At 40.2% G+C, this 18142-nt stretch overlaps 1 protein-coding gene across 4 annotated transcripts in view; it reads left to right on the plus strand.

The window, feature by feature from the left end:
- fry (microtubule binding protein furry) overlaps positions 1–18142 on the plus strand; it is a 1034138-nt gene that overhangs the window by 836982 nt on the left and 179014 nt on the right. For all 4 annotated transcript variants that reach the window (XM_083126340.1, XM_083126342.1, XM_083126341.1 and 1 more), the window contains one exon: positions 16897–17035. In XM_083126340.1, coding sequence (XP_082982466.1) covers positions 16897–17035 — 139 coding nt within the window. The remainder of the gene's footprint in view (positions 1–16896; positions 17036–18142) is intronic.

An 18142-nucleotide genomic window follows, 5' to 3' on the forward strand; every position in this document is an offset into this window, starting at 1 on the left:
ATAATATACCTATTAAGCTACAGGGTGTTTCAATAAAAACACAACTGAAAGTATCCAAAACCCACCTTGTTCAGTTACCATGTTATTGAAACACCTTGTACATTGAACTTTATGAACTGGACAAAAAAATCTATACATTCTGATTACATAGTTATGGAACAATATTTTATCTCCAACTTTTGATTGATAATTTTATCATCATACTGTTTGTATACTGTAATTTTCCCCACGGTCCTTTGTGGGAGTGTAATATCTTCGCACATGCTCATTGTATAATCAGTGGTTCTCAAACTGTGGTACGCGTACCCCTAGGGGTACGTGAACGACTTGAAGGGGGTACGCGATGAGCCCGGAATACAATTATCGAGAATTTCCACACGACAAAATTTTTGCTGCAAGTGTGTAGAGAAACTTCATTGTTTCAGACTTCAAAGCCCCCCTCCCCTCCCCTCCCTGGTTTCGGTGCCCCTGTTTCCTGGACATCGAGCGTATTCCTAGCAGCGTTCCGCACCATGCATTTACACGCCTCTCCGATGGCGTAGCGCTAAAGTTATTGCCTTGCAATTAAGGGGTCCCGTGTTCGATACCCGGTGGTTCCCATTAGCCTTTCTGTGCATGACGTGGACTTAAAAGCAAGGTCAGCAAGAACATCATAACCACGCGTTACACACTAGTACAAAAAGTAGGTTGGCTGAAATTCACCCATAAAAGCATAATCCAGCTAAGAGTTACACTTACGTGTTTACTTAGTTGCTTTATTTACATTTACGCCCCGTGTAGAGACTATAACACTTACACTTGTTTGTCTTAGACCGTAGATTAGATTAGAATCAAGACTTTGTTAGTGTGTTGCGAAAGAAGTTTGATTTTTGAGCGCAGATTCAGAATAAGCTGCATGATTTAGTACAGATAACACCAAACTCTCCGAACAATTGTAATACTTCTGAACGTTTTAAAATATACCAATGTCCAAAATTAAAGCAACAAACGGAAATTTTTCCCGTGTGTCCATTTGACCACATAATACGATCAGGTGATAGTAATATTTATGATGTCATAAACAACTGGTTTAAGATAGAAAATAAACTAACCTTAATGTGCCAGGATTCAGGGGTGCCCATCCCCCCCCCCCAAAGCCCAATGGCGCATCCCCCCAAAATCATGTCATGCGTTTCCCCCAAATTATATCATTCCCGCCCTTAAACCATATCGTAATCCCCACAAAATATTTAATTACGACAGCGTGTCTACCGAAAGTAACTTTTTCTTAGCTCTACTGAACATTATAATTGATCTGCCCCTCCTTCCTAAACAGGCGTGCCATCACTCAAGACCACCCCTAAAATCGTTCATTATAATCGAGAATGTCGCGTGGATCCCAATTTAAACTGTGGGTTCATTCCCGATTAGCCTTAGAGTGCATAAAGTGGACTTAAAACACCAAATCAATAAATCAATCAGTACCCTTAACATTGAAGAGTATTAATTTAATGGGGTGTCAATACTTTCTTAAGATCCCAGATATTTAGTGTTTTCCAGCTTTTCCTTTGGCACATTCGGGGTCGAAAACGTGTGGATGCCTCATCGCTAAATACAGTCTCCGAAATGTAATGTTCGAACTCTCTCTCCACTACAGAAATCCCTTGACAATCTAAGATTTAACACTTTATCAAGAGCTTTCTATCTCCCCCTTTAAATTTCATACTCAATCCTACCACCACAATTTCCATGCCAATTTTAGACTTACTGTTTATGTTGAAGAGTGGATATTACCTCCTCCAAAAAAATTAATTCTCAGTCTCCACACCATAATTTCCGCAACAGTCTAAGACAATAGTAATACACAAGAATTGGATACCCCCTTCAATTTAATGCTCAATCCCCCTCTAACTAAAGCACTCGCCAAAATCTAAGACCTAGAGTTGGATACTGTCCCAACCCCAAAGTTTAATTCAGAATACCCCTCAGAATCCACGTGTCAATTAAGGCCTAATACAATATAGGAGTTCGATACCCCCCCCCCCTCTTTTAATAATGCCCTAAACACTTTCATTTCTTCATCTAATGGATTAAATATGGTGCATTTTAGGTGTAAAATTTTTACATACAAGGTGTACAACTTTGCTTTCGCCGTTTTCCGACAGGTGGCAACAACAGGAAGTAGCGGTCGAAAGAAGCAGATCGCAGACGTCACGCAGTTAGCTTGGACCTCTGTCAAGATAACCCCATTCAAACATTATTCGAGTGGTGTGTGCATCGTGAAGTTGTTCGCGATTGAAAATGTCAGTTTACGAGCCAAATTCTCGCCATTTGAGGGAGGTTCTACTTTTTTGTTTCAATATGAAGAAAACTGCGGCTGAGGCTCATCGAATGCTCTCCACTACGTATGGTGAGGACGCTATAAGTGAGAGAACCTGTCGTGAGTGGTTTCAACGCTTCAAGAACGGTGACTTTAACGTCGAAGACCGGCATAGTGGTGGAAGACAGAAAGTTTTCGAAGATGCAGAATTGGAGACATTGCGGAGTGAAGACTCGCGTCAAACTCAAGAAGAATTGGCATGGGTATGATTCAGAAAGAAGGAACTTGGGTCCCGTATGAGCTGAAACCAAGAGACGTTGAACGGCGTTTGTGTGTTTGTGAACTGTTGCTTCAGAGACAAAAACGGAAGGGATTTCTGCATCGGATTGTGACCGGGGACGAAAAATGGGTTCATTACGATAACCCAAACGCAAAAAATCATGGGGATATCCCGGTCATGCTTCCAAACCGAATATTCATGGCTCCAAGATCATGCTCTGCATTTGGTGGGACCAGCTCGGCGTCGTGTACTATGAGCTATTAAAACCAAGTGAAACAATCACAGGTGCTCGTTATCGAACGCAATTAATGCGTTTAAGCCGAGCATTGAAGGACAAACGGCCACAATACAGCGAGAGGCACGACAAAGTGATTTTGCAGCATGACAACGCACGACCCCACGTTGCCAAAGTGGTGAAAACGTACTTGGAAACATTAAGATAGGACGTCCTACCCCACCCGCCTTATTCTCCAGACATCGCTCCCTCTGATTATCACCTGTTTAGATCAATGGCTCATGAACTGGCTGACCAACACTTCCGATCTTATGAAGAAGTCTAAAAGTGGATCGATTCGTGGATCGCCTCCAAAGATGAACAATTTTTTAGACGCGGCATTCGTACGCCGCCCGAAAGATGGGAGAAAGTAGTGGCCAGCGATGGACAATACTTTGAATAATGCCTGGGTAAGCAATGTTTTTCATTACAGCGTCATATTTTTGGGGAAAAACGGCGGAAGCAAAGTTGTACACCTTGTATATTTTGGAAAAGATATAAATGTTGAATTTTATATTATTTGAAGGGAAAAATCCCCCAAAAAATCTCAATGGCGCAACCTGCACCATAAAACCCTCCTGTGGGCACCCCTGCCAGGATTTATCGACAAAAAAATCATGATAGCACAGGTTAAAATTGGCAAATTTAACAACAAAAATAATCACACGAGGAAAGGATTTCTGTTTGTTGCTTTCATTTTGGACACTAGTGTACATGGTGCGGTAGCAATGGTTGGTTGAATTGTTTATGATAATTATGATAAGAGCTATAAGATAGACAGCTAGATTACGTCGTCTTCAGCTTCTATTGCAAGATCTTTAAATTAGAAAGGTCTTCAAATTTGACAGATCAATTCAGGTTGATTTTTTACTCTCGCTACGATAAAGGTCGATCGAGTTGATTTATGTTGTACTGAGCTACAACTTGATATCATCCCTGGTAGTTAATGAGTTATCTATAGTTGACACGAACGAATGTTATGTAGGCATAACCAGTGCATAAGAGTCTATTTTTTTCACCTTTGATGTCTAGAACTTTTTTTTCCGGGAGTGATCGTCAGTGTCGAGGTTTAGTTTCGCTATTGTTTTTCCAAAGATTGCACTGGCCCACCAGTCCAGACTTGACGATCCCTCGCTTCGCAACATGCTGAGCTTTTGAAAGGTTTATTTGCAACTGTACCATTAGGTTCATATTCCCTACATATGCTAAACGAGGCATAAATTGAGAATATTTGAAAATTAAATCCTTAGAAAAATATTTGGACCTAAATGGGATGAGGAGACAGGTGAGTTGAGAAGATTACATTATTTAGAACTACATAATTTGTATTCATCTCCAGATATTGTTAGAATAGTTAAATCAAAAAGACTTACGTGGTCAAGCCATGTGACACGAATGGTAGAGGAAAGAAGAGTTTACAGGATTCTTGCTGGGAAACCTGATGGTAAGACACCAGTAGGAAGTCCAAGACGAAGAAGGAGGGATAACGTTTAGATGGATCTAATGGAAATCGGTAAGGACAGAAAAGATTGGATTAATCTTGCGCAGTATAAGGACAGATGGAAGACTTGTTTTGCTGCAGCCATAAACCTTCTGGTTTAGGAAAGCTAGCAAGTTACTTAGCTAACGAGGCTGCAGCAAAATTTTAAACTTCTTTGCGAGCCACTGATACCTATCGAATTCAGAAAATCTTAACATGTAAAACATGGTTTCATTTCATCAACAGGAACTGGACTCAAAATAACTTCCTCATAACTGTTTAATCTGAGGAAACACCATTGGATGGTTTTCAGTCAATGGTGTTCAGTTGTGTAGGCCTACATTGCAATGTATTGTTGGTTGCCGTTCTAGAAAGGTGCATCATTTTCTCACGCTCATTACCCAGGTTCATAAACCATTATCAACTCTATTAGCCTCCATGTTTCTAATTCTGCACATGTAGTAATCCAACAGTAAGAATCCCTTTTGTAGATTATTGTGAAAAAGGTGGAGGTAATTATTATTATCCGAAATACTTCAATTGTATGAGTTTGGTATGGTAAGTAACAACAAAGTGAAGTTTCCCGTGCATATTATTGCACCGTGTCATGAAGGCACATATAGAGAATGTGGGGGGAAGGGTTCCACACATTCTCGATTTCGGCCATTTGGGAGGTAATGTGATCAGCACTACGGTCCGACTGCCTTTATCCTCAGGGTTGCCTCCCAGGTGCCCATTATTTGAGGCTAGGTTTGCCCCAGAGCAACAGAGCCACTTGATGCGAGGACAAGGCCGGAACAATTTCGACTTTAGATCACCCAACCCGGGAATAGAACCAGTGTCCAGAGGCCTGCACGAGACCCTGAAGAAACTCGTCCACAAGGAGTCTCTCCTATAATAATGTGCGACATGCACGTCAAGCCAGGTGCGCAAGCAAGCATCCCCGAACAAGATTTCACAGGCCTCGATGTCTGCCAAATTTTTCTATTTATCCGGGTACTAAGAAGTCACGTGAGACTCGATGTAGTTTCTGCAGTCAGACGCGAGGACCACTGTCAGTGTTGCTAACGACCATTATATTTCACTACGCATGGAGACATTTGAATTTATGCTAGTCGCATGGACCTTTAAGTTATATAACTGTTAGATTTTGTAACTTATCAAATTGGTTTCGTTATTATGTCACACCGACTACCGCATGTTTTCCAAATTTGTTTTGAAGGTCTTGAGATAGGTTTGTGTGTTTTGTTCATTTTATGGCACTTTTCTGGTCTTGAAATCGTAAATCTTTTCTCGGTTTCATTTTTTACATCGTTTGTTTGTTGAAACGAGTAAATAGCATTGCCTGTTATTTGCACCCGTCTGAAGATACAAGCTAACAATTATATTTTGCATCGTGTTACTAGCAATGTGGTCTGTAGAACTAGATAACTCGAACAACGTGAGCGAACGACAATTTGTTGAAATAATTGGCAATATGCCAAAACCTTTTGTAATGTTAAATGATGATTTCATGTTACATTTAGTGGACCCCGTGCTTTAGTGTTCAGCATCACTTGATATCAGAAATGTAATGGTTGAAAAAGTACTACATTGTACCTATATTAAGCATAGAATTGCCTTCAGAATGAAATTTACGGAAACAAAAGAAGCTATACAGGGGATAATAGCACCAAGCAAGTTACGAGCAGTATAACTTTTCAAAAAAAGAGGGGTGATATATTGAGCACCTAATTCGGATATTGAATTGGCAAAATTACAGCAGAGAAAATCTGTAGCAACAGTTTTCAAAGTTCTTCGAAAAATAGTTTAATTAATTGAATTGGTGTTTTAAGTTCACTTTATGCACAGTAAGGCTAATCGGGACTGTACTTACATTTTTAAAGTGGGATCCGAAACACCATGTGCCTCCATCTGGTATCAAAACCGGGACCGCATGATTAAAAGGCGACGAAGCTACCAGTGCGTCATTGGGGAGGCCCCCCCTTCCAAAAAAAATGTATAACAACCACCAGTCACACAATGTTCCAATATATTTACGATGGAACTTTTTGCGAAACTTGGTTCGTACTCATTTACATGTATCTGCAGTGGCGGCGATTCGGGGCGGGAAGCGAGAGTGGGCAGTCGCCCCCCCCCCACTTTTTGCCACTTTTGCCCCGCACCATGCTAACCTTATGTACCAAGGGAAATTAAACTGTCCTTGCCATCCCTACTTTTTTGCACCTTGCCCCCCCCCCCCCTAGTTTTGGAACCCAATTGCCGCCACTGTGTGCGAATGATACAAATGTTTTCTACCACGGGATAAATCGCTGCAATTTCAAATTATTAAACGTGATGAACATTTCATGCTCCTTCGTGTATCTGGAGACCATTCTCTTTGCTGGAGACTGTGCAAAACCGGAATGAGCGTTCGCTGCAGATAAGCGAGCTGGGTCTTGCAAGGCCTGTCAGTTAAAGTCCACGCGTTTACTTCGTTAACGTCGAAGAATAAAGAAAACGGCCGCCACAAACGTGGGTGGGGATAAATAGCGGCCAAGTTGTTTTCGTCCAATCACACTCAACCTTCAGCCAATGGCCGCAGCTGTCATTGTGCTCGTCCACTCCACGTGGAGTCCTTGAGCCAATGGACGCAGCTGTCATTGTGCTCGTCTACTCCACGTGGAGTCCTTGAGCCAATGGACGCAGCTGTAATTGTGCTCGTCTATCCACGTGGAGTCCTTGAGCCAATGGACGCAGCTGTCATTGTGCTCGTCTACTCCACGTGGAGTCTCAGTCACATTGTTAGAGCTGGTGGGCGCGCTCCGTCGACTTTAAAGCCAGTCGGTCGTTAACGTAGCTAGCGCGTCGACTAAACCCGTGGGTTTTCGATGTTTGACGGGTCAAACCCCAGGCTTATAGTTTTACCCGCTTACTCGCCAGCCAGGCGGGCCTAGTAAGCGAATCTTGCCGATGTGCAGCGCTCTGGTGTCTCCCGCGTGGCAGTCAAACACCCTACCTACTAGACCACCGCGCGGCATGAGTATGTTCCTTGGAAAGAATATTTTTGGTGATGCTTTGAAAATTTGAAACTTAAGCCACACAGTGGTATTGCATGTGGAACATTAACTTCCTGACCTTTAATATTGTCTCGGCACGTAATTAAAGAGCTGCTTTTATTTGTTTCTGCTAATTGAAGTGACATTTCATGTATTGACGGGACTCATTGTTGCCTTTCTAAATATTGGGTTTTACACGGCGAGACTGCTTCCGCAATATTAGTTACCTTCGTATTTTATACCTGCTCTCCGTCTTGTAGTTTGCTGTATCGACGAATAGGCAAAGGGAAATTAACATGTCGGTTGCCAAGGTTATGGCTTATTGATTTTCATTGAGCTTGTATTTAGATACACTTGAAACACCTAAAGTAAGTAGTTTTCGACTCGCAAGCTGCTTTTCGAAGTCCAGTAGCAGATGCTTCACATAACTGTGAGGAAATGTACATGTTGTTTCAAAAGTGTCCTGGACTCCTTTTCAAATTTAAACTCAATAGTTCTGATGTAAAAGGCTTACCGCCGCACACACAGGACGCTTTCTTGCTGGTGTTTTCAGGAAGAATGTTGAGTACGTCATTTCTACATACTAACAAGGTCCGCGATGGGTTCGATCCGCAGTGGAGGCACGTAGTGATTCGGATTCCACTTCTTTAAACTGTAGGTCCGCTCCCGATTAGCCTACCTAGTGCATATAGCACTGTACCATGAAGGCATATTTAAGGAGGTAACGTCCCACACATTCTCGATCTCGGCCATTTTGGATGTGATGTGATCAGCACCATGCTTTGACCACCTTTACCCTCAGACAACCAACTTCAAATTCTATTTTTGTCTTTTCCGTCGAAAGGCAGAAGGGGTCACATGAACCATTGAACAAATCGGGTTGGTCCAGTCGCCATGGGAGGGCTTGTATTCTGCTTTGACAAACTTAATCTGGCAATAAAACAGGTGGCAATGGCATCCCAACAAGATCAAGGCGCGGCTAAGCGTAACTGCCGCAGCAGGCTATCAAACTAATGGGTCTCCGATCCTCTGCATCTGCCTGAAGCACGAGAGAAGAGTACATGTTGACAGCAGAAGGTGCCATCAGTTGTGTACCAACACCACTTTTTGTACTAGGGAAACTCTTACATCTGGAAACGAAAAGTCTAAGTTTGTTCTTTATCCAGATGGGCTTTAGTAGCTGGCCTTAGGTACAGTCACCAGAAATAAAAATGAGACACCTAGATCTTGAAATACTCGCTTTACTGCATTGCGTTATGTCTGTTACGGCCGTCACCGAAGCTGCTTTTGAAAACGTTGCTACTGAAGTTCGATCATCGCTGTACACGTAACACATTGCAGTCACGTGAATATTTCAGAATCTATGTGTCCCATTTTTATTGGAAGTGACTGTACATGTACAGCCAACGGCAAATTAAATAGGAGGAAAAATATTTTCCCGACGGAAAATAAGTTGGCAATGCTGCGAACACCGAGGCTATCTTGATAAGACGCTTGAGGAGCGTCGAGCAAACTTTCCTGAAAAGCACAACTCCAGTATCGAAGGTCATGCTACACGTGGATTGGTAACTTTCGGGAGCATGCTGTCTGTCTACACAGTTCTCCCCAAATGCCTGTTTGAAGATGAATCTTCTGCTCGCATTCTATTTTTCAAATGTAGTTCTGACATTGTAGCCATTTTGCAATTATTTATATTTGTTCTTACTTTGCTTTGCTTTTATGTCACTTTTATAATTAATCGCAACTATGAAGATTGATAATAATCAGATTGAATTGATGAAGGGACACTTAAAAAAGAAATTGCCAGACCAGATCTTAATGGATATTTCATGTAGGAACCCGGAATGTAAAGCTGATAGGTTGGGGAAGACCGTCAATAACTCCCGGCCATGAACTGGCTTATAACATTTGTAATTCCTCAGGAGTATTTTTTGTTCTGTTCATGCCTAATGCCTGCTTTCGGACAATGAATTTATAAGTGACATTGATCCATACATCGTTCGGTGGGGACAAGCCACGTATTGTTTGAGAGGAGGAACACATCTCGTTCATATACCAGATACAATCATGACCTATACTTCAATCAGGCCCGTAGCTAGAATTGATCTCCAGGGGGGCAAAGTCCATTTTTCAAAAGTTTAACAGTATTAAATGAAGGTGAATTATGTGCGGGGGACGGGATCATAAAGTTACATAAAATTTAGAAATATACAAAACTTCGCTTCGCTTGAAGTGTTAATTGACTGCTATTGAAATCATCCCTTACTACACAATCCATACTACTTTTGATGATACAGATATTTATAATCACACAAAAATGTACAATATTCAATCATAGTGCCTACAGTCAGGGCCGGATTAACCTATGGGCAACTGGGGCAATTGCCCCGGGGCCCCCACCAAAAGGAAGCTATGAAGGGCCTCCACCAAAAAAAAAAAAAAAAAAAAAGTTAAAGAGTTGGCCATGTTTGTGAAAAATTACATAAGAAGTTTTATTTTAAAATTATAAAAAAACTTCAATATTGTCGTATGTCTATACTCTTCTGGATCCAATTGTAGCACAGCTCTCAGTCGATCTGTTTGTAGATATCTGAAGCTCAGTATACTTTACACCATGGATTGATTTGGCTGTGGTGTGGAAATATAGCACACTTATTGAAACAATCAATTCTCAGATACGATTAAGATAATAAATAATCCTACGAAGTACATAACTTTCTTTCGTTAATAACATCAAAAATGAAAATTAGTGAAAAACAGGCTTCGTGCTGCCATGGGACAGGATCGCTTATCCAATCTTTGTTTATTAAGCATTGAACATGATCTTCTTCATGAACTGGACTTCGATGATAGTGTAGACGAATTTTCGGCGAAAAAGGCAAGAAAGTGTGTGTACTATAAGTGTTAAGCCTTTGGGAATTTTCTTGAAGAAGTGTAGTTACTACAATTTCCACAATGAACTTGTCGTTAATTGTCCAGTAGATGGAGCGTGCATATGTAGTGACATATTTACTCTTAATTGTAAATAATACAATTTCTAAAAAATTATGTACGTAAGTACAGTCTACTGCTCAGTTCCCTCTTTCCGTCTGAGCCTCCTTAGTATTTACTATATATTGTAGTTACGGTGTTAACGCTACATAAAATACTATAGACATTTACACGCAGAATTTTACTGCTGTAACTTTATTTTACTGCGCTTTTCTCCCTGGAAACCTATCTGCGATATGTTCGATTGTGAATGACTACTGATTCTAAAATCAGGTCTACCATTTCAACTGCTGAAAATTGATGGTTAACATATTGAGCTAATAAAGCTCCTAGTAAAAAATAATAAAAAAATGGTGGGCCCCCACAAAACATTTTGCCCAGGGGCCTCCACAAACCTTAATACGGCCCTGCCTACAGTATATTCTACCCCTGTCCGAAGCAATGAAACTCCCCTTCGTTCCCAAAACTTGGGATCTGTTGACCTTTGACGCAGATGCGGAGGGAATTTGCATGATGACGTCAAAGTCCCAGATTTCTGTCTAAAAGGGAGGTCAAAACAGTGGCAGCAAAGGTACAGATAAATAATGTATTTAACCTTCACCAAAGTTGTGAGCAAAATAATATCTGCTGTCTACATTTTCACTCTTCACTTGAAAAAAATATACAAAATAATTTTACCTAATGTCAAGGGGACTAACGGCAGTGTCGGTGGGGGGGGCTCAGATCAGCTAATTTGCTAAGATGAAGATGAATGAGTGATGATATGATGAAATTGATGAATGGACACTCACAAACATTCATGCCCAGGCCAGGATTCGAACCCGGGACCCCTGGCGTCGTAGCGCGATGTAGCAAAATACTACTTTCGGAGATCATTTGGACATGGCAATTTTGATATATAAGTTGCATTGTCTCTACTTACATTAATTATGTCCAAATTTTATCCTAATAAGACAATCTCGCAACAACGCAAAATGTTTTAATCGACTCGAATTCACAATGACTAACATATACTTGACGTACATTTTTCAAATGCAAAATCTGGGTGACGAAAATGTGCCTCAACACAAAATGAAAATGCAATTTTCATTAAATACACTAAAAATGATGACCCAAGCAGACTATATTATGAATAACACTACACGCGTAAGATTCACGAGGCTAAATAGGATTATCATTCACTACAAAACAATAGCTATAAACATGGGATAAACCTGAAATGAGGGGCTAGTATTCACCATAAGAGAAGTGCAGCAGGTAAAACGAAATACATATGTAAGGAAGAGGTGTGTAAGTGTAAGTTTCTATGTGTGAAAATTGACCTAGACCAGGAGTCCCAGTTTCGAATACCGGCCTGGTCATTGGTGATATTTTTTAATGATGTTTTATTTATCATAGGTATGTTCACTCATTTTCATCGTCGCGATTGCCCAAAAGTGGAGGAACAGCGACGCTAAATAACAAAAAAAAAAAAAAAAAAACAGAAAACAAGAACATATCCACTTATCCACACACAAACCAGCAAATACACACACAAACCTCTTCTGGCATTCGTTTTACAGAATGGTCTTGAGGATTAAAGATCGTCCACTTCCTGGTTCAGCTCGAGACAATTCAGGTGCCTTATCAAAGCTGCCCTGAAGCACGGAGGGTTTCTAACCCACTTCGCCGTGGGGTCTACTTTACCTTTGCCGTTGTTTGTACGTCTGATACTCTCATGTTGATGTTAAGAACCGTGATGTTTCTAATAGCTCTTCCTGTAATTTGGTTGAATCTTTACAGGATATTGTGAAAAGTAAGTCGCGTTGGTCGTCTAATGGAACGCATAAACGCATGATCATAAAGTTAAACTTAACGGCCACTGAGACGCAGGGAACTCGGCAACATACGCGTTTCCGGCGTCTCAGTGGGATAAACCTAAAGATAACCTGAAGACTTCTGGCACCGAAATTCTGCGTGTTTCCATGTAGTGGGAGTTACACCGTTTGATTTCAATAGAAGCAGACAACAGAAGTTCTGTTGCCGCGACGCAGTGCGTCTTAAGCTTGGAGGGTCGCAGAAGTTCACGTTGTTGCCACGTCGAAGCACAACCTCGTGTGTTCGGGTGTTTAAGAGCAGTCCGACGTGTAGGGACTCCATTTCTGTGACCTGTAACGAACTTTCAATTCACAGCTCAGTATCGAATAAAATTCGAAAGTTCCCCGGAGAGAAGTCGGTCTGACGCTCGAGCTAGGCAACGCAGCTCGACTAACGACTTTTGTCCCGTTCTCGCGTTGCTTTTCCCATGTGTGGCACCAGCGCAATTCTGCCCAGCCGTCTATTTTCATTGCCGTGCTATACTGCTATACTGAGTATAGCCTGTAACGCTCAGAAGAGGATGCAGAAAGTGAAGAAGGGACAATCTGACTTTGAAATTAAGAGCAAGATTGCTTATATTGCTCGATTTCGTAGGTTCCCGTCTTGACGCCCACATACATTTTTACGCATGTTTTCTGGCGCTCTGCTGTGTGTTGAACTCGCTTTTTACTGCTTCATTTCTTCTCGAAAAGAATCCTTAGAACGACGTAATGAGGACCTTTTTGTTTCTCGGCAAAGGAAGGCGTTAGCAGGTTCTCTCTCTCTTTCTTATTTTTTTAAGTAAAAAGAAGGACGAGGTAATTATCCAAAAATGTTTAAACAAAGAATCTTTCCTCTACAGCTGTAACGCGAAAGAGGGGGAAATATTTTTCTTTTGTTTTAACAGGTGTGTTTCCATTTCTTTTGTTTCGAAGAAAGAAATGAAAATCCTCTGTTCAACTAATTATCTTGTTAAGGAGAACTGAAGAAGGTGCAAATGCAGGGTTGTGAAAATTGAGCAGGTGTATTGCTGAGTATGAATGGCTGCTTTGTGGAGTTTCGATTTAAAGGAATTGTTTCTCGTTGCCTAGTATTGCTCGTTCCATTATGTGACTAAGAGCTGTTGTGTTCTTACAAATGCTTCAGAATGAATCGCGGAATGAAATAGTCTGGGTCATGTATCAGTTAGTAAATCAGTATTGTGAAGGAGAAATTAAATTAAGATACCTTCATAAAGACCTCTTTCTTTATTATTTGTTCACTTATTTAATTAGTAGTGCATTATGTTCCACTTCAGTGAATTCTTTACAAATCCGCCTACAATGTTCGTTTCCACAGTGGTCTCTGAGTAGGATATAAAACAGGGCTCATCGTACGCGGTTGAAGACTAATGAAATAAATACGTCTTTATTCACCCATTGCTTATTGTTGTTAGTTATTTCGCACCGCAGTAATTACTTCTTGTATCTTTTTCTTCATTACATCGTAAGTTTTCGCTCTTTTTGATTACAGTTAACCAAAAGTGGGGGAAAAAATTAAAATATTCATTCCAGAAAGGTAGCGGATCGTTTTGAATGATCGACTTCTTTATTATTCTTTCGATCCCCTTACCGGGCATTATATGCGAAATACTCCATTGACGCCCGATTGTATAAAGCAGTTGATCCTCGATTAGCCAGTAAAATTGTACTGCGGTCACGCAAAACACTGATTTTGTGTTGTATAAAAGTTGAACTAAGATTAAGTCTGCGATCTGCGGTCAAAGTTCACCCGCGATTTTTCTCCGATCAGCAGGCATTGATCGTAGTTCAGCTGTTGTAACATAGCTGTACTAACGAATGTTTTCTTGTAAAATGTATTGCAAGTGAACGTAGGCGGCAAGACGGGAGAATCAATTCATAAAATCCTGTTTCCCTAATAATAAAGAAGAAGCGTGCACATCGAGGTGAACAATGATAAATATTTCTTCCATTTTTCTTTCTTTCCATGTATCGTGTGTCATTGCTATTTACTGTTTCAAATACCATGTATTTTTTCTTGAAATTTGCCTTAAATGACTGCAATAACATATTGTAACATTGTTTGATTTCACGATCAGAGAAAGGTAACTTGAGAACAATCAAGTGTTGATACAAACAAAATATGACCGGCTTACGTTTTCTTGTTCATATCATTGTAAAACTTGCGTTGGTATAAAGACGGGGTATAAAAATATTACCATTTCGCTTTACTGCATCCAGCCAGGTGTCATTGCAATTGAATTTTGTCCGCAGAATGGAACAGAGCATGTAACTTTGGCTGTAGTGTATATATTTACTGCTTTATGAACCGAGCACGTGGCATTTTAGTTGGTAAAGCTTTCTCTCCTCCTGATATATAAATAACACATATCTAATTTTATTTCGAATATTATTTGTTTTGGGCATAATTTACATCCGAGAGGACAAACGCCATTGTTGTTTCAATATTTCATTCCATTCTGGAAAACGCAAACACATTTTGCATTTCGCAACATAGGTTATTTATTTAAGTGCAAGAACAAATGGTCCACCTGTAACACGTTATCGTGTAATCACAAAATAAATATAATAAACATCTCTTCACATGAACAATAGCTCCAAATCCGAGTATAAGTAAGTTGTTATATCTCTTTTTAGCATTAAAGAGAAATACATATTTTTTTTAAAAAATCTATTTATGCAAGCATATTTTCTCGCCTTTGCAACCGAGAACCGATAGTTGCTTTCGTTGTCAATGACAAATCATCCACGTGGAACTCGCACAAGCAATAAATGTCCGTTTGTTATCTAATTTACGTGATTTTTACTAAATTTCCAACATGTGCGAATATTTACTACGTCCAGCACCTCAGATTTATTCCTTATTCAAATATTAAATACATGCATTTCCCGAAACCGACTTTAAAATGTTTGCTGTTCAGTGTTGGACAATTGGCAACATCACAGGCACACTAGCGACATGTCTGGATTTGCCACGTTTCAAAACGTATTTCTTTGACCCAAGATCAGGATTTGATCTAAGATCGACAGCTTTATGCAACGTGATAGAAGCTTGAACTTAATTCATTCCCGGATCGTAGGTCAAATCTGATCTCAAATTAGTGACGTTTATAGAACCGGCCCTGAGTGTGTAATATTTATGTAATGGGTGCCCAGACCTAGGGCAAGGAAGGGGAATAAGAGATAGTTTTCGAAATTAGGATATTATTTTTAACCTTAACACCCACTGTAACGCGGAGAAACGCGGCAACATAACTTCTGTTGTCTGCTTCTTTTTAAATCAAATGGTGTAACGCCCACTACAAGGAAACGCGCTGAACCGTAGCGGGAATTTCCGTGCCAGAAGTCTGCTGGTTATCTTAAAGGTTATCGCCCACAGAGACGCCGGAAACGCCGCCGCGGTTATCCGCATCTCAATGGGCGTTAAGCTTTAGTGTATTTTGTCCCTATTGTCCAATGTAAAGTTTACGCCTTCTGTTTGCTATGTGATGTGAAATATAATTGATATCTTTATCAGCTCTGTTGGCCCAAGTGTTTTGTTCAACAAATACATAATGTAGCGTTAGCGTTAGTTTCAAGTATGTTCAGGCGGCATGAAATGCATTATATCTATATATAGCTCATGAATGAATCAAACCATCAGTTTTTGAGTGTTGAAAGAGTGGAACACCATTGATGCGATTTAATTATTTAGCATGCGTTGGATATTGTATTGTAAATAGCCCAGGAAGAATGTGTACAGCATGATGGAAAATGTGTATCTTGTTTCGATCTTTTTATGTAGGAACATGACATATGTATTTTTAATAGTTTCATGTACATTTTTGACCAAGCAATTTATAATACATTTTATTGTATTTTGGTAATTTTGTGTCTCCTATCTGGCTCAATCGCGTCATTGAGAACGACAGACAGTGCATGAGGGAACCTTCACAAAAAGTTTTATTACAGATTCCAGGTAGGGTCTCCCCAGTCCCCACATCTATCAGTTATTTGTTTTAAATTAATTCAGAGTGGATTAAGCACTTTCTTTTTCTGTGATGTCCTTAAAGTGGCAGTTAACTTTTACATTCTGGCATTTGACTGTTAGTTATTGAATCGAATTGCAACAGCCGAAGTGTTATACATTAAATGGTGCACAAAAGTTTAAATCCATATTTACCCTGGCACACGGCGAGTTTGCATGTGCCACCATCATCATCATAACGTTATCAGTGTGGGTTTCAGTTTTTGAATTAAGTCCACGTTATGCACAAATATGCTAATCGGGACTGGATACACAGTTTAAAGTGTGATCTGAACCACTATGTGCCTCAACCGGGTATAGAACTCCGTAATCTTGATTACGATACCACTACGCCATCTGGGAGGCCTATAACATATCAGTTAACACATAGATTTAACATGATTTTATTATTGATTTAATTATAATATCTAGTGAAAAGAACAAATGATAATGTGTGTACTAGCTTCCTATTTCACATTGGCAGAGGTGGAATAAAGTACTTTTGAAACCTCTGTAAGGATATGACTTTTGTGGATGATAATCATCCAAATATCCTCAATATTCCGCCAATTCCTTTGTTTTTAATATAATAATGTTGTTATTTCTAGCACTTTTTTATCATCCCCGTATGGTGGTATTGCAATATTTTCTCCAATTAATTTTCTTTTACAGGACCTCTAAATCAGATTCGGCGCTCCGAGCGTTGGCAGGAGCAGGATTTGCTCCTCCTCGTACGGAAAAGACCCGAACAGCAAGTGGACCTCCGATGATTTCCGACGACGACTATTCCACCCCACCGGCTGAGGCGGAGGTAAGTTGTTTGGAAACGCTAGAATTAGCGTCTTCGTCCCGGCGGCAATTTAAACTAAGTCGCTTTAATAGAATACATAATGGGTGCAGTTCAACCATGCATAAACGTTTTCCACAAAACTAATTACAGTTTGCAACTCCAATTATAATTTATGGGAAACTTCCAGACTATAAACAGTGATCCTCGGGGACAGTAAGTTATTTTATAGGTTTATGGCCTTTAATAATTCCATCTGTATGTAGATTTTCAAAATAGAAATGGCGAACAATATTAAAAGTATTAAAGGATTATTAAATCCCCAAAGCTGTTTTAACTTAAGTCCATTGATAGTAGTCATGGTGTATTCGGTGTATTTTCTTTTCGGAAATGGTTGCATATGTCATCGTCCGCGCTGACAGGCCTCCACACTCCATATTTTAAACATTTGGCTGCACCCAATTTAGGCCTCTGACATCCACACTTATTTTTGTCTAACGAACTAACTAACTCTCTAGCCTTCTTAAACCCGAAGATTTATGGCTGCAGCAACACCAGCCTTCATCTGTCCCTATGCTGGGCAAGATCAATCCAATATTTTCCATCCTTACCGATTGTTTTATGTCCATCTCAATGTTATCCCTCCATCTTCGTCTTGGCCTCCCTTCAGGTCTCCTACCATCCGGTTTCCCAACAAGAATCCTGTAAACTCACCTTTTCTCTCCCATTCGTGCCGCATGCCATTGTTTGTGTCTGGATCTTAAAATACTTTGGCAATTATATGCGCCATGCACCGCATCCACACCGTCTCGATAAACATGCTGGGTGAGGTTGATATCTTGCATTTCCACTTATTTGCGGAATGGATTAGATTACTTGCGCTGAAATGCTTAAATGATTTCGATAGATTGGTTTCGTTTGGTTTATTTTACTTCTCTTTTTTGCCACTCTGGGCTAATCGCGAAGTGACGAAGGAACACTCACAAAGAACACCCACGTCCAGGCCGGGATTAAAAATCAATGTCACTGGCGTTCAATCATTTGAAGTTTGGAAACTGAGCGTTATTTAGTATTTTGTTATTCGTCGATTTTTATTATATATCTTTAATGTACAAACTGCGGTCCTGAGCC

Source organism: Lepisma saccharinum, chromosome 8 (genome assembly GCF_977018435.1).
Source record: "Lepisma saccharinum chromosome 8, izLepSacc3.1, whole genome shotgun sequence".
In the NCBI taxonomy this organism is placed as follows: Eukaryota; Metazoa; Arthropoda; class Insecta; order Zygentoma; family Lepismatidae; genus Lepisma; species Lepisma saccharinum.